The sequence below is a fragment of the Erpetoichthys calabaricus genome, chromosome 1 (assembly GCF_900747795.2).
Source record: "Erpetoichthys calabaricus chromosome 1, fErpCal1.3, whole genome shotgun sequence".
NCBI classification, from domain to species: Eukaryota; Metazoa; Chordata; class Cladistia; order Polypteriformes; family Polypteridae; genus Erpetoichthys; species Erpetoichthys calabaricus.
In genome coordinates this window covers 37444691-37466328 of record NC_041394.2, presented here as the reverse complement: position 1 = coordinate 37466328, position 21638 = coordinate 37444691, and the positions used below count along the sequence as shown (strand labels likewise).

The 21638-nt window shown below is 37.5% G+C and overlaps 1 protein-coding gene across 3 annotated transcripts in view; it reads right to left on the bottom strand.

The window, feature by feature from the left end:
* ogdhb (oxoglutarate dehydrogenase b) overlaps positions 1 to 21423 on the bottom strand; it is a 118401-nt gene extending 96978 nt beyond the window's left edge. For all 3 annotated transcript variants that reach the window (XM_028798020.2, XM_051936240.1, XM_028798011.2), the window contains exons 1-2: positions 21257 to 21423; positions 6114 to 6388 (exon numbers count right to left, since the gene is read on the bottom strand). In XM_028798020.2, the coding sequence (XP_028653853.1) occupies positions 6114 to 6335 (222 nt within the window). In that variant the 5' untranslated portion in view covers positions 6336 to 6388; positions 21257 to 21423. The remainder of the gene's footprint in view (positions 1 to 6113; positions 6389 to 21256) is intronic.
* Between the last annotated feature and the right edge of the window lie 215 nt (positions 21424 to 21638).

Sequence of the window (21638 nt, the reverse complement as noted above, 5' to 3'; positions counted from 1 at the left end):
ATTTTTTACAATTTTAGATATAACATCAGTTATCCACTTATTTAAAAGTGGTGAGTTAGCATTCTTCCAGTTAAGCAAGATAAGCCTACATGCCAATACTGAAGTAAAGACAATTACAGCTTGTTTGTCCTTCTCCACTTTAAGCCCATCTACAAGTACAAAGTTTCTATTTTAGTTATGTGTTTAACAATTCTTGCCTCGCATTTCCTGTCATCCTACATTTACACGGATTGTTGTAGACACAGAATACACATGAAATGTAGGTATTCCAAATAACAATATATTATTTACCCTATATAATTCCAGACACCTTCAGACTTCAGCTCTGAGAATATTGCTGACTTCAGCTGCCTCTGTGGGGGATGAGCGAGCAGGCTGCTTGCACGGATTGACACATTTGAAAAACAAAGAAACTTCTGACAAGGTGCGAGGGAATTTGAGGTGGCCCGGCATTATAAATAATTTTGTAGTCTTCAGGGACTCTAGTGTTAAAATAAATAGAAGAAATAATTAAGGGCAGGAATACCGTAAGTCCATTTGATATAGGGTGGAGCAATTATGCCAAAAAAGTGATTACAGTATTTCTGAACTATATAATTATTACAATATAATGCAATCTGTACACTAGGAAAGGTATAAAAATACAATCCAAAGAAAGCAGAAAGAATCAGAAAGTTCCACCAAGGATTACATTTTAAGCAAACACTTTAAAATGAATGCACATACAGTACTGTGCAAAAGTTTTAGGCAGGTGTGAAAAAATGCTGTAAACAAAGAATGCTTTCAGAAATATGATTGTTTATTGCTATCAATTTACAAAATGCAAAGTGAGCGAACAAAAGGAAAATCTAAATCAAATCAATATTTGGCGTTACTACCTTTTGCCTTCAAACCAGCATTAATTATTATAGGTACACTTGCACAAAGTCAGGGATTTTGTAGGATTATAGTCAGGTGTATGATCAACCAATTATACCAAACAGATGCTAATGATCATCAATGTCACACGTAGGTTGAAACAGTCATTAACTGAAACAGGAGGCTTAAAACTGGGTGAGGAACAGCCAAACTCTGCTACCAAGGTGAGGTTGTGGAAGACAGTTTCATGTCATGGCAAGATTGAGCATAGCAACAAGACACAAGGTAGTTATACTGCATCAGCAAGGTCTCTCCCAGACAAAGATTTCAAAGCAGACTGGGGTTTCAAGATGTGCTATTCAAGCACTTTTGAAGAAGCACAAAGAAACGGGCAACGTTGAGGATCGTAGACACAGTAGTCGGCCAAGGAAACTTAGTGCAGCAGATGAAAGACACATCAAACTTATTACCCTTCGAAATCGGAAGATGTCCAGCAGTGCCATCAGCTCAGAACTGGCAGAAACCAGTGGGACCCAGGTACACCCATCTACTGTCCAGAGAAGTCTGGCCAGAAGTGGTCTTCATGGAAGAGTTGCAGCCAAAAAGCCATACCTCCGATGTGGAAACAAGGCCAAGCGACTCAAGTATGCAAAAAAACAAAGGAACTGGGATGCAGAAAAATGGCAGCAGGTGCTCTGGACTGATGAGTCAACATTTGAAATATTTTGCTGTAGCAGAAGGCAGCTTATTCGTCGAAGGGCTGGAGAGCGGTACAATAATGAGTGTCTGCAGGCAACAGTGAAGCATGGTGGAGGTTGCTTGAACGTTTGGGGCTGCATTTCTGTAAATGGAGTTGGAGATTTGGTCAGGATTAATGGTGTTCTCAAAGCTGAGAAATACAGGCAGATACTTATCCATCATGCAATACCATCAGGGAGGCGTATGATTGGCCCCAAATTTATTCTGCAGCAGGACAATGACCCCAAACATACGGCCAAAGACATTAAGAACTATCTTCAGCGTAAAGAAGAACAAGAAGTCCTGGAAGTGATGGTATGGCCTCCACAGAGCCCTGATCTCAACATCATCGAGTGTGTCTGGGATTACATGAAGAGGCAGAAGGATGTGAGGAAGCATACATCCACAGTAGATCTGCGGTTAGTTCTCCAAGATGTTTGGAACAACCTACCAGCCGAGTTCCTTCAAAAACTGTGTGCAAGTGTACCTAGAAGAATTGATGCTGTTTTGAAGGCAAAGGGTGGTCACACCAAATATTGATTTAATTTAGATTTCTCTTTTGTTCATTCACTGCATTTTGTTGACTGATGAAAATAAATGATTAACACTTCCATTTTTGAAAGCATTCTTTGTTTACAGCATTTTTTCACACCTGCCTAAAACATTTGTACAGTACTGTATAATTAAAATTGTGTTGTGATAACCTTATGATTCTTAGTAGAGTATAATTAACATTTCATGTAAAACTGTAAATAGCTTGCCAATTCATTATATATTTACTAGACAGTAATGGCTCACTGCACAATATCGTGCAGTGAAAACACTTGACCGTACGCTGTTGACTCTTGACCTTCGTTGACCATTTATGTGTACAATGATTTAAGATATGAAGAGGTAGAGGAAGCGACGGCGAAGGTGGTAGGGATGAGAATGGTGCCCATACATATGTGACACACGCCCGCTGTGCTGGCTGCTACCGAGAGTTGATTCTACAATAAAATAAGTAATAATTCCAAAACTCTTTGCGTTTAATATAAAGCTGTAGTGCAGAGTTTCAGTATAGTACGTGTACCAAATTTCAAGCTACAGGTTAATTTTTGACCTTGATCTTCCTGGGTTGACCTTTGACCTTGGAGGTCAATCATTACCCGGAAGGCCTATTCTCGGTTTTGGTTATTTGCAAGTTGGCCATGAACTATTAAATGGAAATATTTTGAAGTTTGTTGAAAGATTGCAGAAACTCAGACAATACGCAAGTAAAAAATATATAAACAATATGATCATATAATTATAGCGATATTAGTGTAAGTTAATATTTGTCAGTGTAAGTGCATATTATATTTTTAGCATCAAATTATTTTAAATTAAAAAAAAAAAGTGAACTGTGAGGCATTGCGGCATAGGTGTTAAAACACTGCACTTCTATTCAGTGATCCGTTGACTGTTAGTGAGCAAGTAGACCTTGTGTAAGATGTACTGGTTTCTCAGTTGTTTTCCATCACTTAATTGACACTGTAAACAACAGTTCCAGGTCTGGATCTCAACTTTGAGACTATCCCTCCACAGCCGCCCCATAACACCCCTTTAATTTGTCTCATCCTTTGATTGAGAAGTTTACCACCAGCCTTACATCGTATAGCTCATCTCGGACCAGTGGCAATTCCATCAGCCACAGTTTCTCTCTCTCTCCCTCTCTCTCGATGAGGAATATTGTTCTTTTCTTAGAATAAATTTACTTCAATTAAAGGATGGTTTTCTCTCAATTCTGTATGAAGGATTGACAGCTTATACTATCCAACCACAATTTACAGATCCATTACAAACGCAAGTAGCCTGCAGCTCTTTACGAAGATCAGCTGTACTATTTGTCCATAGCAGCTGACAAAGTTACCTAGATTAACGGTATGGTCAGCACTTCCTGTATTCATTCAATGAGTATGACAATCTCCTGTGCAATTAATGTAAGCCAAGCAACTAAAATTTATTGCATTCTGAAACAATAGTTAAATGAAAAAAATGGGTGTAGTAGCCAACAAGTTAAATTAGGTGCTGCAGTTTTCCTAATCTGTAACATTTATAGTATTACAAAAATTAATTCACCTATGACATCATATACATACATAGATTCATTACACACACAGTGATATAATTCAAGTGTTTATTTCTTTTCATTTTGCTGGTTATGGCCTACAGGTAATGAAAACTCAAAATTCAACATCTCAGAAAATTAGAATATTACATAAGACCAACAAAAAAAAAAGATTTTTAATACAGAAATGTTGGCCTACTGAAAAGTATGTATGCACTCAATACTTGGTCGGGGCTCCTTTTGCATGAATTACTGCATCAATGCGCTGTGGCATGGAGGCGATCAGCCTGTGGCACTGCTGAGATGTTATGGAAGCCCAGGATTCTTTGATAGCGGCCTTCAGCTCGTCTGCATTGTTGAGTCTGGTGTCTCTCATCTTCCTCTTCACAATACCCCATAGATTCTCTATGGTGTTTAGGTCATGCACATTTGCTGGCCAATCAAGCACAGTGATGACCTTAGTCATAAAACCAGGTATTGGTACTTTTGGCAGTGTGGACAGGTGCCAAGTCCTGCTGGAAAATGAAATCGGCATCTCCATAAAGCTTTTCAGCAGAGGGAAGCATGATGTGCTCTAAAATTTCCTGGTAGATGGCTGCACTGACTTTGGACTTGATAAAACACAGTGGACCAACACCAGCAGATGATGTGGCTCCCCAGATCATCACTGACTATTGAGACTTCACACTGGACCTCAAGCAACTTCAATTTTGTGCCTCTCCACTCTTCCTCCAGACTTTGGGACCTTGATTTCCAAATGAAATGCAAAATTTACTTTCATGTGAAAAAGAGGAATTTGGACCACTGAGCAACAGTCCGGTCCATTTTCTCCGTATCCCAGGTAAGGCACTTCTGACATTGTTTCTGGTCCCAGAGTGGCTTGAGACAAGGAATGATACATTTGTAGCCCATGTCCCAGATACTTTTGCTTCACAATTCTCTCAAGGCTGCAGTTATCCCTGTTGCTTGTGCACCTTTCTCTGCCACCTTTTTTTCCTTCCAGTCAACATTAATATGCTTGGATACAAGCACTCTGAACAGCCAGCTTCTTTAGCAATTACCTTTTGTGGATTCCCCTCCTTGTGGAGGGCGACAATACCTGTCTTATGGACAACTGTCAAGTCAGCAGTCTTGCCCATGATTGTGTGGCCTAATGAATCAGAGTGAGAAACCATTTAAAGGCTCAGGACACCTCTGCAGGGGTTTTGGGTTAATTAGCGGAGTGGAGTGTGACACCATGAGTCTACAATATTGACCTTTTTCACAATATTCTAATTTTCTGAGATACTGAATTTTGGGTTTTCATTAGCTATAAGCCATAATCAGCAAAACGAAAAGAAATATAAAACGCTTGAAATATACCACTCTGTGTGTAATGAATCTATATAATACGAGTTTCACTTATTAATTGAATTACTGAAATAAATTAACTTTTCAATGACATTCTAATTTACTGAGATGTACCTGTATGTATGTCTGTCCGCTTTTCATGAGAGAACTACTTAACAGATTTATATTGTTTTCTTTTTTTTTTTTCTCTATAATTTGCTATAACATTTCGGTTGATTTTGCGACTTCTCTCATTGTGCTAAGAATCATAGTACTCTTGCAGGAGAGATATATCCGAGATAGAGGTTGAGGGGAGGGGGAAGCATGCCATCAGGAGCAGGGAGCCGGGCAGGGCCCTCCTCACTCGTGCTTAGCTGGCGATAACCTGTTTGTCTATAGATTTTTAATATTTGTCCTGTTTCATTTCTACGTGGGTGGAGCCGCGTGGGACGGCTAGTACCAAAAATATATTGCACAGAATTTTAGAGATGTGACAATAACTTTAGGCCATCTAACTATTCACCTTTCTAGTATGCTCATGTTATGAACAGCAGTTGCAATTATCTTCCTTTAATAGTGTTTACAAAAATTAATGATGTTGTCAGGATTATATAATTTAAAAAAAAAAATCTTTTTTCAAATCATAGCTTGAACTTCAATTTATTTTTATTTGTAAAAGGCAAAGCCATAAACCAGCAAAGTTAAAATGCTGAACACTGCGTAGTGAAGACCGGTTTACTTACCTGCCAAATCATAACATAAACATGGAATCATTTCCTCAACGATTAACCACTTGTAACTAATTTTATGAAGTGTGGAAGTTAAAGCAACAACAAACAAAAGCTCCAACAGATCAATATGCTTTCAGTGAACCATCAGAAAGGTTGTGTTGGTAATTAAATCCTCTTTCTCCAATACAATCTTAAAATGCTGCTTTAAGAAGATAGGTTCCTCAGCTTCCTGCAAGTTGCATCTTCCCATTCTCTTTTCATCAAGATTAGGCAAGATTTCCAGATCTACCTTATCTATACACCACACTAGAAAACCCAAACTGCCAAAATTGTTTATTTGCTTGATATGAGGGTTTTCTTTTCCTTACCTTATGTACACTTTTGGGATTCTCTAGCCAAGCATAGTACATCTCCTCCACATAGTTTGAGCTTGTCCCACTGAGAAAGGGCTCAGCAGCAACAGGTGCAGAATAGCACCTTACAGGTGAAAACGTCCTTGGGGCTGCTGACTGCTTCTGTGAATAATTCTGAACAGTCTGCAAAGCCGTTAATGGCCTCAACTTAAAAGCACAAGTCCTTAAACGGTGCATTTTTAGAAACAGTTCTCTTTAATGTCCAGTATGTGCTCCTCGTTCTAAGCCAGCTGGTGGTGTTAAAGAGACCAAGAAAAAAGAAAAAAAAAAAGTCAATTTCAAGACACATTATTCTGCATCATAAAAAACAATCAGTTTACTAAGAGCAAAAATCTAATATCATAGCACACTGTCAAAGAATGCATCTAATTTTGGTACTTTACAATGACAATGTGTACTGTGTACACAAAAACTAGTTCTTGTGAATTTTACAGCTGTACAAACTAATCAGTCACATACCATATTCCTCTCAAATCCATTACATACCTTACTACCACTGTCAATGGTGCTACATATTTAGTCAATCTTTTTAACCAAATGAAGGTTTCTGATATTAACCAATTAATTACTGTAAAAGAAATAATAAAAAAAATACAGCAAATTCAAATGTCCCATTTTACAAACAATAGCCATAATTAAGTACTTCTCTGATGTAAGAATAAAGCCCAGTGCATAGTTGTGTTACTGCTAGTGTGAAGTTCAGCTGAGCTATTATACAACCTGACATTCACATATTTTAATCTGGATTATAGTACATAACAAAAAGTGTTTTCATTTTATTTCAGATATAATGTGTTTAACAAGTTAATTTGAGTGTAAACAAGTGTAATGATGTAGGTGGAGGTGTGTGCTATGGCCTGATGTGTGTTCAGGGGTTCTTGTCTTTTGTTTAAACTGGCCGATACGGAAGAGAGCCAGCTTCCTAGCCAGTAGTTATGTGGCTAAATGACGTGTATGTTGCGGTCCTTCAATCAACATGGAAAATACAGGAGTCAGAAGTACCAAAAACTAAGGAGTTGTAATCGAAGGATTTATCTACCGACTCCACAGCCCTGGTTACCTCAGTTGTCAATTACAAAAATTATATGAGCAATAATTCCCTCTGGCTAACCTCCCAAAAAAGACCAAACACTTCAAGCTTACATTATACTGCTGCCATTACATATTCCTCTGTGGTATAAAACTTCACATCTAAACACTGAAAATGAGGCTACAATTGTTCAGAGTGCAAGTTTTTTGTACTTTGGTTCCAAAATACTCTACAATAATGCACATGAATACTTATTTTTGCCTACTTTTATACTGCAAGAATAATTAGTACTAAAAAATATTACAATTTAAGGTTATGAATCAACGGTTTTAGAAAAGCAAAGACTATTTTTAAGTGAACAAGGAATTGCAATAAATGTTCACAACTTTTTCAAGGACATGGTTAGGCAAATATCAATGCAAAATACAGTATAACAAAACTCAGAATAAGTCAGCTATTACTCTAGGGTAACTACAAGCAAGACCTCCAAAGCTTGTATGTCAGGCATTTGCATATTAAATTCCACCTTATAAATCTTTCAAGATAACAATGTTTTCATTTTTGGCAAATACTCCAATTCAGCTTAGTTACTCCTGTTTATTATGTTTTTACTATTTTGATAAGAGCAAACATTATTAGTCTTCAACCATTTCTGAATAGTAAAACTATAAATGACAATAATCAATCTGATTTAAAATGAGTTCAAAACACTGCACAAATTGTCTTCCGTTTATTATAATATAGCTGAACCAACAGACAAAAGGGTCCTGTATATGAGGGCTAAAATCCCTTGCTGTATGAGGAATAGGTTTTATATGTGGCACAGAATTAAACACTACATCTTTCAAAAAGGATGAAAAACCACATATGGCATGACCAACTTTCACGACACCCATTCATATGAAATAGCGGTTTTAAATATTCACAGAAGAGGATTTGCCCTTTAGAACTTAAGTTGCAGATGAACACAATTCCACTAAAAATAGGACTATGTTTTTCTCATTGTGATTGGTCTTCTGTTTTCAGTAACAATGTGGAGCTAAGCACACTTACATTGACAGCTTCAAAATAAATTACTTTTACATTGGAGTGATACTTTTTAAAATCTAAAACCTTCCAGTTTACAAATTCCATTGTCAAAATTACTGCTAACAAAACAAACAAACATAACAACAAAATTCAAGATTTATAGTTGCAAGCAAAAGTTTGGGTACCCTTGCTTAAAGTGTCTGTTACTGTGAATAGTTAAGTGGTCAGAAGATGACCTGATCACCAAAAGACAAAGTTAAAGATAACACATTTCTTTTCAGCATTTTATACAAAATTAGTGTGTTGTTTTTATTTTGAACAACTATACAGTGTGTACAGTGAAAAAAAGGAAAGGAGCATCATGCAAAAGTTTGCACAACCCAAGATATCTGAGGTTTCAGATAACTTTGACCAAGGTCTCACACCTTAACTCTTTTAAGGTGGATGTCGACTTTTGTCGACAGGAGGGGTTGAAGGCGAATGTTGACAAAAGTCGATATCCAGGGATAGAGGGTGACAATCAGCTGTTAATGGCGACAAAACTCACTGTCACATCGTTTCCTCTGTGCTTGGAGGAATGCTAGACTCGTTGACTCGGCAACTAATCCTTGCGTGTGCATGAGTTGCGAAATGTAAATAATGGTAAGATGGCATCGACATGTCACAAGGGAGTGAAGCGAGTGCAGAAAAGAAAACACTCAGCAGACAATGTTTTGTGCATTATCGCGGAGTCAGACTCTGATTTTTCAGAATCGGATTTTATTGACAGTGATCAGGAGATCGAACAAGACAGTGAAAAGCCGGCATCAGCTGATCGGACACCAGCCGATGCTGCGCCAGCTGATCTGCTGCCAGCTGAGCGCATTCGTGCAGCCGATGCATCTACGGCAAGGTTCGCGTGGGAGGAATACACAGACATTGATCCGTGGGAGCCGAACTGGCTACCGGACTTCACAAGATGGCATGGCTTGCTGTTGGACACGACAGATCACCAGCTGCTGAACTACTTCAGGCTGCTCTCTCCTGATGCTGCTTTTCAGCTACTGTCAGACGAGACAAACAGGTTGGCAGAGAAATTTTTTTAATTGCGGGCTGCGCTTGCATCGCATTCTCGTTTTTCAAAGTGGAAACCCACAACAAAAGACGAGATGTAATGCCACAGCGCGCTTCAAATAGAGATGGGACAGAACTGGTGATATAACTTCAGGGAGCATTGGTCCAAACGTGCTTTGTCCCCTGGTGGCTTTGGACAGGTTATGCAGAGTGATGATAGGTACGTGATGCTGCAAAGTTTTATTCACTTCTGTAATAAACAGAAGCAAATCCCATGGGGTGAGCCAGGCTATAACGCCATGCATAAAGTTCAGCCCCTGCTTGACATTGTGGAACCAACATAGAAACAATTTTATCAGCCTGGCTGTGATTTGTCTGTGCATGAATCTATGATAAAATAAAAAGGGACCCCTTTTTTCTGCAAATATATGCCAGACAAGCCCACAAAGTATGGCATAAAGGATTTTGTACTGGCAGAAGCAAACACTGGTTTCTGCCTGAAAGTAATTACATATACAGGAATTTCTTTCAAAGAGAGAACTGTTCCTTGACAAGTCAGGTTGTGCTGGAGCTGCTTCAGGGCTATGAACATTTGGGTCATGTTGTGTACATTTGGACAATTTTTATACATGCCCAGAATTGTTCATGGAGCTACAGAGCAGAGGAATTGGAGCTTGTGGCACAGTGAGGGTGAACAGGATACACATGAAGCCAGACAGGCTGAAGATGAAAACAGGTGACAATACGGTTTTCATGCGGGCAGAAAACTTGGTGGCAGTGGCATGGCACGATGGCAAACAGGTGACTTGTCTCTCTACAGTACACACTAACAATATATGTGAAAAAAGTGCAGCAACAGACAATTGAAAAGTAGGCACCAAAGCAACACATATTGTAAGCAGTGCAATGTGGCAATGACTGAAATTGGCTGCTTTGGGTGAGATCAGGACTTTGCTGTGTAAAATGTATGTGATATGTATGTTAAATCATAGAGTATGCAGGCTCATACAACATGCAAGACAGTAACATTTGTCAAAAGTAAATATTTTTTGTTGATTTCAATTGCTTTGAGTTCTTTTTTTAAAAAGAGTTAAGTTTTTGGAAAAATATTCAGCCCTGGGAGAAAAGAAACAAAAAAAAAATTAGCCCTAAAAGAGTTAAGTAGCTTGATAGGAAACCCCAGATGATGCAAATTGCAAATCTGTATAAATTCTTAGACTCCTCAAACTTTGCCCCAATAATCAGCAGCAATGGGCTTCTCCAAGCAGCTGCCTAGCAGTCTGAAATATAAAATAATTGATACTCACAAAGCAGGAAAACACTACAAAAAGACCAGCAAACCATTTTCAGGTAGCCATTTCCTCGGTTCATAATGGTATTAAGAAATGGCAGGTAAGATAAATGGTGGAGGTCAAGTTGAGATCTGGAAGACCAAGAAAACATTCTGAAAGAACAGCTTGGTGGATTGCTAGAAAGGCGAATTAAAAATCCTGTCTGACTGCTAAAGACCTTCAGGTGGACCCAGGAGTGGTGGTGCACTGTTTTACTGTGCAGCGACACCTAAACAAATATGACCTTCATGGTAGAATCAGCAGAAGAAAACCTTTCATGCTTCCTAGCCAAAAATACATTACCTGAAGTCTGCAAATGAACATCTAAACAAGTCTCATGCATTCTGGAAACAAATTCTGTGGACTGATGAAGTCAAAACAGAATCATCTGGCAACAATGTGCAAAGATATTTTTGGAGAAAAAAGGGTACCGAATTCCTGGAAAAGAACAAATCTCCAACTATTAAGCATGGGGGTGGATTGCTCATGCTTTGGGCTTGTGTTGCAGCAAGTGGTACAGGTCACTGGAAGGGGGTAGAATGGATTCAAATAAATACCAGCAAATTCTGGAAGGAAACATAACACCATCTGTTAAAAAAAGATGAAGTTAAAAAGAGGATGGGTCCTACAACAAGATAATGATCCGAAACACATCTGAAAACCTACTACGGAATACCTTAAGAGGAGCAAGCTGATGGTTTTGCAGTGGCCATCACAGTCCCCCGACCTAAACATCACTGAAAATCTGTGGATAGATCATCTCAGCTGGCCACTAAATGCGTTTACAAACTGTGATACAGTACTTGCCAAAAGGGGGTGATACTAAGTACTGACCCTGTTGGGTTCCCAACCTTTGACTTCAGGCCCTTTTCATTTTTTGGTATTTTGTACCTGTTAATAATGAGAATAAAATTGTAAACATGCTTAGAATATTAAAGAAATGTGTCATCTTTAACTTTTGGTGATCAGTTTATCCTCTGCTCACTTAACTATTCACAGTAACAGATATTTTAAGCAAGGGTGCAAACTTTTGCATGCATGATGGAAAACCAAAAGACCTACTTAAACACTGCCCAAAACCAAAAAACCATACCCTCAGCCCACTGCAAATTACATGCAAATCAATTATATTGTTCAAGGTTGTACAATGTGCCATTACTTGCATACTTTCTGGCACAATAAAATTATTACAAAGCCTCTTTTTCATCACCACAGACTTAGTCTAAGCTATGCAAAGGAGATTTTAATAAAACTGAAGTACTCTGACCTGAAGACAGCAAAGCTAAACACTGAAGTAGTTGTAAGAACAAAAATCTCAGGTCAACTGTTAAGCATGATAATGGATTTATTGTAACCTGGGCTGTAAGGCAACTAGAATAGCATGAACTATATGGGCCTGGAGAAGGAACACATCTTTGATTCAAATGCACCAATGCAATAAAGCTAAAATGACACTGGATGTCACATAAGCAACAATATGAAATGCATTACAAAATCAAACATGAAGCACCTACAAGAAAGAACAACTAGTGTTTGCAGAGTCTGTAACAGTCCTTACAATACATCAGTGATACAATCTCCAAAATGCAGTGCATGCAATGACACCTTAAAGAAAAAAAAAGCAGGAGAAACAAACTAAAACCAAGAAGAGGCCGATTATAATCCCTGCCTCAAGAAATTTAGAAAGTGTAAATAAATTCTAAAAGAAACTCATTTAAATTTGGTTATTTTAAGCCAGTAAAAATATTAATTAAAATATAGAGAAAGATGGCATGTGTGAACTTAGTACCAGTAAAGAGTTGGGTCAGCTCCTATAGATTTAGGAATACAATAAAACCTACACTTAACACTAGAATTACCAAAGACTATGAAAAACCTCTCTAACCCTAACGCGGGTTCTTTTTCTGCAGTTATATTCTTGAATAAAAGTGCACTTGTTGTTATACTTGTACCTTTTGTGAAAGTGTTTATTTGATATTTGGACTTCAGGCTTCACACTTCATATTAACATTTTGTCAATTATTACTAAAACATGAAAAATGTTTGTTTAAACCATGTGTTTACATAGATTGTTGTAAACACGGAACACACATGAAATGCATGTGTTCCAAATAACGATATTTACTCTATACAACTCTAAGCAACTGACAAGTAGGTAAACAGACTTGAGCTGAGAAAACTTTGTGTGGCGGTGGGGGGATGTGATAACAGGCTGCTTGCTGCTTATGGACATATTTAAAAGACGCTGACGGAGAGGTGCAAAAGGATTTAAGGTGGGACAGATTTATACGTTTTTTCGTAGTCTTTGGTAATTCTAGTGTTAAAACAAGGCAGTTCAAAATCTTGAATGTAATTATATTAATTGCACTCATATTTCATTTTTGTGCTCTACTGTTCAGCAGGTAGTTACAAAGTAAATCCGGTTTGTTCCTAACTTGTACCATAACCGCTTCGGTTGGAGTGTGGTGAAACTGTAAAAAATAGTATATTTAAGTGCTCACATATGCTCTCATTCTCACTAGAAGAAAATTTTAGTGTAGGATTCTATAAATAGTTAGAATGTATGCAAGCAATGCTCATAACATGAAAAGTGAATATTTTATGTAACTGTGTAGACATTATTTTTTCCTGCAAAACTAGTTAAACTTCATCAAATCACATTAACGTTTCCTTTATGTATGTGCTCCTAATATATTTCTTCCAAATGACTCCATAAAAAAGCACAAAATCTTCTAAGTGGACAAAAAAGTGTAACACTCTGCACTCTAGATTGTCTTGTTAACTGCAGAATACAATGAACTGACATTCTACAAGTCTAAGTATTTAATATATATTGATTAAGAAGCATGGGAAAATTAACTGCAATTTATCAAAAAAAAAAAAAAAAAAATTTTTTAAACATTTAAAAATGTATTCATCCATTCCAGTTTATGCCTTTAATGTTGGATGAAACTTGGGAACCACATCATGATGGAGTACCAGTCCATCATGGCTCAGATAAGGCCAATTATGAATTTTCCAATTACCATAACCTGTATATCTTGAGATATGAGAGGAAATCACACTTAGAGAAGAGAGGAGATTGAAAACATCAAATACAGTATCTGCACACAAACAACATGTAATGTTAACTAGGCATGGCTAAAAATAACTGCTTTTCTAATTGTTATTTTTTTGTTTAAACGATTCAATATCAATTCTTAAAGTCTAAAGATCAATCTTGTGAATCTCTATAATGATAAATTACTATATGTAGATTTTTTGCTGTCCTTCATTTTTGGCATCCAATCCAGTAGATGGCGTTAATGTGCCTGTTAAGGCATTCTTACTACTTAAATTAAATGGTATGTCCTCTTTAACTGAAATCATTGTCTTAGACACTTAAATCAGATGTGTGGAATTACTATAGCTTCAAACGATGCATCAGTAAAGAAAAAACAGATAAAAGCAAAGCCATATGTAAGCTCTGAGACTTGAACGTTAACTACTGTTGTAACACAACAAATTTGAGAAATCATATACCCTGACATCACCCATAAACATTATCTCAGTTGACATCCAAACAAGTAGTGCCCAAACAACCTGCACTGGAGATAGTGTTTAGCTCCAAGCTTCCATTTAATTTGCCTCTTGCCCAAAAAATAAGAGAATTTTTATTTGTAAAGAAATGAGACCCTACACTGTTGTTGAAAATGAGGGCTTTTGACAAGTGATTCAGGTTTTTGAACTGCAGTATGATATACCAACAAGAAAGCAACTGGGCATTTAGGAAGGTCTTAAGCAAAGAATCACTACGTTTCTCAGGCCTGACAAGAGCGTAGCCCTAACTTGCGACAGCAGGTTCCTACATGACAATTGCACATTAAAAATGACTGGGCATCTGTGGAAGATGTGTTGCAGACAAGACAGCTGTATGCCACTCACACCTGGAGCAACCTCACTGCCGATATACAACGCTGCTGCGATAACTCGCTGTTGTTCCAAAACCTTTTGTAGCATTTCCAATGCGCTGTTCTATTGTGCAACCACATAAAACACAAGTTTGTGTTTTGCCAAGTCCAACAAATACTGCCAGCTGTACTGCTACGTTTGAAAAAAAGTTTGCAATGCACCACACCCAGCAAGGAGGCAACTGTTGGAATTTTCAGAGCAACTTGCAATACAAAAGTAGCAGACTTGAAGCAGCTACATAATAGTGGAGTTACCAGTCAAGATGGATGGTTCTTTACCTTTTATGTCCCATTCATTGAATGCAGCCGTCAACAAGCATTAACTCTAGATCCTTGTTTTAAAATGCTTCCTTTTGTCTGAGGACTGTCAGGACACATTTTATGACTGATTCACTTGACTTATTCAAATGAGCAACTGAAGATATGTGTAACTTGTAGAATTATTAATTTTGACTAATTCAAGATTACTTTAAATGTCCAATATGGGAATAAATTTGTCTAACAGATTAGATGAAGAGTGTCTACATGGAGATTTATAACACACGGTTATTGAAAAACATTTATTATTTAAGAAGCGATATTTAATTAATTTAGAACAACATTATTCGCAAGATGATATAGATGTTTTATAAAATAGATGCCATTGCATTGTATTAAAACAAAGAGTTCCCCTTAATATGTGAGCAATACTTTGTTCCACATCTTCCAAATACTGATGTTAGCTTTTTATTACTAATCAAGTGTTTCTTCTTAAATAACATTGTGCTTTTTGCATGTGTTATGAAGTCACTATGTAGAGAACCTTCAAATAAAGTTTCACTGAAATCTGTTGCATTATATTAATGTTCTTTATGCATAGTTAAGTAATTTCTAAAAAAAGAAACCACTTCAAATACTGTATATCCGTGCACGCTAATTCAATTAAGATAAAATTGATATGGGTCATTCCATATCAAATCAACCGATTTTTCAGAAATTCCATGCACTCTCAAAAATTCTGAAAAAAATACCAGGTGTACCCATGTTATCTAGGAGACACAGGTCAGGTTGGGGTGCATGCACTGGTACAGAACGGCAGCACTCACAGTACCAGTGTACAGGCTGGCCATGATATCCAGCAACTTTGAGGGGATCCTGCAAAGTCTCAGGATATCCAACATTCATTACAGGGAGACACCCTGTAAAATTATTTTGATGTAAGATAATACTTTCCAAGATGTAGCTAAGTTTGTGAGGGGAGAGGGGCGTCATATTTGATATGGCTTTATTTTTTCATCAATTTCACATATCTCAAGAACTAAACCACCTAGCAGGCTCAAATTGTGCATACTGGTACCTACAGTGGTGTGAAAAACTATTTGCCCCCTTCCTGATTTCTTATTCTTTTGCATGTTTGTCACACAAAATGTTTCTGATCATCAAACACATTTAACCATTAGTCAAATATAACACAAGTAAACACAAAATGCAGTTTGTAAATGGTGGTTTTTATTATTTAGGGAGAAAAAAAAATCCAAACCTACATGGCCCTGTGTGAAAAAGTAATTGCCCCCTGAACCTAATAACTGGTTGGGCCACCCTTAGCAGCAATAACTGCAATCAACCGTTTGCGATAACTTGCAATGAGTCTTTTACAGTGCTCTGGAGGAATTTTGGCCCACTCATCTTTGCAAAATTATTGTAATTCAGCTTTATTTGAGGGTTTTCTAGCATGAACCGCCTTTTTAAGGTCATGCCATAGCATCTCAATTGGATTCAGGTCAGGACTTTGACTAGGCCACTCCAAAGTCTTCATTTTGTTTTTCTTCAGCCATTCAGAGGTGGATTTGCTGGTGTGTTTTGGGTCATTGTCCTGTTGCAGCACCCAAGATCGCTTCAGCTTGAGTTGACGAACAGATGGCCGGACATTCTCCTTCAGGATTTTTTGGTAGACAGTAGAATTCATGGTTCCATCTATCACAGCAAGCCTTCCAGGTCCTGAAGCAGCAAAACAACCCCAGACCATCACACTACCACCACCATATTTTACTGTTGGTATGATGTTCTTTTTCTGAAATGCTGTGTTCCTTTTACGCCAGATGTAACGGGACATTTGCCTTCCAAAAAGTTCAACTTTTGTCTCATCAGTCCACAAGGTATTTTCCCAAAAGTCTTGGCAATCATTGAGATGTTTCTTAGCAAAATTGAGACGAGCCCTAATGTTCTTTTTGCTTAACAGTGGTTTGCGTCTTGGACATCTGCCATGCAGGCCGTTTTTGCCCAGTCTCTTTCTTATGGTGGAGTCATGAACACTGACCTTAATTGAGGCAAGTGAGGCCTGCAGTTCTTTAGACGTTGTCCTGGGGTCTTTTGTGACCTCTCGGATGAGTCGTCTCTGCGCTCTTGGGGTAATTTTGGTCGGCCGGCCGGCCACTCCTGGGAAGGTTCACCACTGTTCCATGTTTTTGCCATTTGTGGATAATGGCTCTCACTGTGGTTCGCTGGAGTCCCAAAGCTTTAGAAATGGCTTTATAACCTTTACCAGACTGATAGATCTCAATTACTTCTGTTCTCATTTATTCCTGAATTTCTTTGGATCTTGGCATGATGTCTAGCTTTTGAGGTGCTTTTGGTCTACTTCTCTGTGTCAGGCAGCTCCTATTTAAGTGATTTCTTGATTGAAACAGGTGTGGCAGTAATCAGGCCTCGGGGTGGCTACGAAAATTGAACTCAGGTGTGATACACCACAGTTAGGTTATTTTTTAACAAGGGGGCAATTACTTTTTCACACAAGGCCATGTAGGTTTGGATTTTTTTTCTCCCTAAATAATAAAAACCATCATTTAAAAACTGCATTTTGTGTTTACTTGTGTTATATTTGACTAATGGTTAAATGTGTTTGATGATCAGAAACATTTTGTGTGACAAACATGCAAAAGAATAAGAAATCAGGAAGGGGGCAAATAGTTTTTCACACCACTGTATATAGGATTAGTACGTAACACAATGAAAATGTTTGACCCAGATGACAACACTTGGTAAAAGTAGACCTTCAAAAATGGAAAAAAAAAATTGTGCCTGGCTTTGATATGTTTAGGCTTTCAGAAAGCATACTTCTAACTGATACAGCCGGTTGAAACTTTGTCCATGTTTAGATACTTACACAGGGCTTTCCAAACGATTATAAACAAACAAGAAACTGCATCTGGTTTGGGTCCCTTCTTTCTCAAAAAGTCATTTTTCTAATGTGAATCTTTCCTTTTTATTTTCCATTTTAAACATGCGTTAAATTCACTATTTGCCAGGAATGATAATCATCAAGTTGTGTGTCACTAACTTGGGTATAAAATTAATGGAAAAAAATAAATCACCAAAGACATTAAGCACAACACATGAACAAGCTGCTTGATTTATCATTAAATACAACACTAATCTAGATATGATGAAATGTTAACATCATGGTAATGCAGCTGCAGGAATGTCACCCATTTCATTTCTGTTTTAATTGAAGTGCAGAGGGTACGGCGTCTTTGCCTTTAAGCTGAAGATGGTACTGTGCCTCCCAGTGACCATTGTAGGTGCACTAAGCAGTGGAATGACAAACTATAATGGCACCCAGGATCTCAGCTGCTGCTTCAGAGGCGAATATTTGTACAGTTAATCGACTGTCCTCACCAGACACCCGACTGACTTTGCACTTGCTTTCTTCTGTAGGGATTTAACAGTGGTATTCTTGAGTACCAGGTAATCTCTTGGCCATGGAGAATCACATTCCCTGTTCAGCAACATGAGATAGGACATCATCATTTGATATGAAAAAAGTTTTTCAGATTTTTGATAACTTCATGATTGAAAACTCAATGATTATTGACAAAAGGTGCATTCAGTGCCAGTTTAGGGTGGAAAATAAACATGAAACATTTGCATAAGAAAAATAAGGCTTGTGTTTTAACTGCACATTCCCACGTGCCTTTAGGGTGCTCTGAAAATGAAATCCAACACAATTTCTTGGATTTGTGAGGTCTGCTGTTCAAACCCGGATAGTTCCTTTTCTGTTTATTGCTTTTTCAGAAAGCCTATATAGTTGATTGAATAAAGAAAATGTCTGTGTTGGTTACAAATAAGTGTTTCTCAGGCCTAAACACAGCTAAGTCAAAACTCAGATTAAATTTTGGTCAATTTCATGGGGCTCTTTTGACCATACAGTGTCAGCTGGACCAAATGTTTTAATTTTGACCCACACTATACCAATTAATCTACCAGTGTGCAAAGTCTGAGCCTGCTCGGTGGTTTAGTTCTTGAGCTATGGTCTTGTGAAATTTGATTAAAAAATGAGGTTGAATAAAATCAACCCCACCACCACAGTAAACTGGCTATATCTTGGAAAGTATTGATCTTATATTAAAAAAATACAGGGTGTCTCCTGACTAACATGGTAATTTTTCCAGAATTTTTTGAGTCCAAAGTACTTAGGGCCATTGGTTGATTTGACATGGAATGACCCATATCAAATCAAATTGGGACATTGTGAATCAGAATCGATTTGAATCGGGCTATCAGTGCTGTTACCCAGCCTTAATATACTGTGCTGAAATCATGAATAAACTGTGAAACAAGTTAAGCACTGCATCCTGGTCTACAAAATCCCTACATTCTGAGAAATGGCAAAGTGTCCAGAATAAAAACATATAAAAAATATGAAATTTCATAAAAACAATGTGTTGTAAAAATATAATAGCTTTATTATTAAGTTATTTCTGCATATGTTCAATATGACAACTCATGTTTCTGATGTATTTTTGATCACATAATTTAGAAAATTCTGACGGTTATTTCTTTTATAACTTTTGTAATACCATGTAACAATGAACTAAGATATAAAAATGGGCAAAACAAGTTAAACATTTCAGTAATGAGAAATTATAAATTTGGTTAACTTTTTGTTAAAATCTTGCCAGTGCTAGAGGAGTTTGTTTGTTTATACAAAGAGAACAAACACAAGTTAGGCTTTAGTTCTAAATTGCTCATGGATATCACCTTTCTACAATGTTAAAACAATACTATAAAGACAATTCTCTTCGTGCAAACTAAACTTGTATCATAATATTTATGCAATTATTTTCAAAAAGAGCTTCAACTGAAGAGATTTTAATCAACACAGATTATTACCATGTATCCATGTACACAATAATAAAACACGGAGCTCAAAATGTAATTAGATTTCCATTTCAATTAGGAAAGCACAATAGAATAAAGATTGTCTCCCTGTGACCCTGAAAAGGAGGGTATTAATATTAAAGACAGAATGGAAATAACACCAAATACTTGAGAAATTTGGCAGAAAAAGGAAAACATTTAATAAATGGGTTTTTCATTTGCAAAACCAAAACAAACTGAAAGCTCCAGTAACATTTTACTTGTGAGATAAACTGATAAAAGCATGAACAGGTTTCAAATTGAGGCTTGTGGGTCTCAGAATCAACATGGAGTGTTAATACAACTATCACTGGCACTTGAGTATCTTGTTTTCATAACTGGACAAATACAAACAGCGAAAAGCCTCAAAACTTTTACAAATTATATCATGAAAAGATAGTTATGATGAGTCAGTTGCTACTACACTCTAACTTGGAGTCCATAAAGTTTTTTCATCATCTAACATTCTCCTTTATGTTCTAAAAAAAGCGCGCACTTCTAAACTAGACATGATGTTTCTATCTAAAAAGTCAAAGTTAACTACAAGTTGAAAATACCGTCCACAATATTATAAACTAAAATCAGCGTGTTATATATGGCAGGATTTTTCAATACGTACAATGGAAAATTGCCAACTTATTACGCATAAAAGTGTAATCAGCAGTGTTGTAAAATGTTTCTTATATACAGACCTTATAATTCTACATACGTAATACAAGCGTTAAGCCTTCTTGCCGGTGGGTCAACTAGGACAAACACTGCCTATGTCTTTAGTGACTGCTGTTCCTTCCTATTATCTTGCACATACTCTTGCCCCATTAGAGGCATGCTGGTATTCAGATTTCTTGCTGGTACGGATCAAAACTCTAGGGTCCATACATTTGTTTCTGACCGGTCTAACCTATAGACAAGCACCACTTTAGCATAAACGGGTGTCATAATAATTATACTATACTGATATACAACCACTGTTAATTCCAAAGGCAATAACGATGCCCATTCCGCGCCTGCCTGCACCGAGTTAAGCACACATATGCATTAACGGTGACAAAGGAATCATAAAATACCTTTTTATGAAACAGAAAAAGCGTTCTGACCTTGTGTTACTGCAGCAATGTACATGATCCCCTTCAAGCCAACCTAGCTAACGCAACCCGCGCCACATGGAAAAGAGTCGAAAACCGATTGGTGCAGCATTTCTACCTCCGCCCTAAAGACTTTAACCCGGAGTTTTAATTGGACAGCATATACGTCTATCACGTTGTCCTTTCTAAAGACCGGGTTCTAGTAACAAATGTGAGGCAACGAAAAAAAAGATTCCTACACTCGCTAAGACTTTTTAAACAATACCGTACTTAACCCCGTAATATAAGAAACTGCATGCATTATACTACAATGACAAACCCTTTCAAGTAACGTCGAATGTGGCCTAGTGAACAATCGCGCCCTGAAGAGTAACACCAAGACGCAACTTTAGACGCTTTCTTCCAGAAATTTCTTTTCTTTATACGTGGAAAACATTATAATTACCTTTATACCCGATGAGCTTTCCTCCCCAGTGTCGGCCGTACAATTAATTTATTATACACAAACGCAAACTGTTGTGTTTTTCGACTTCGCCAAATCTAGACTTGCAACTGAACAACTCTTCTCCACCCGATTGACTGGAAATGACCGAGTGCACGCGCCCGTGACACAGAGAGCGCGGACGCAGCCAGCCCCGCCTACACGCATGCGCTCCCAGTCCCTCCATCCATGTGCGCTTTGACAGATGCGCAAACTCCTGCTTTAAGTGCTGGCGTTCCGTTGTAAATTTTAAGAAACAAGGAAAACTTGTTTTAAAATTTGCTGTATTTTGGAGAATGGAGATAATGCCAGATTGTGTTTAGTAGTTTTGACGCCAAATAGTAGT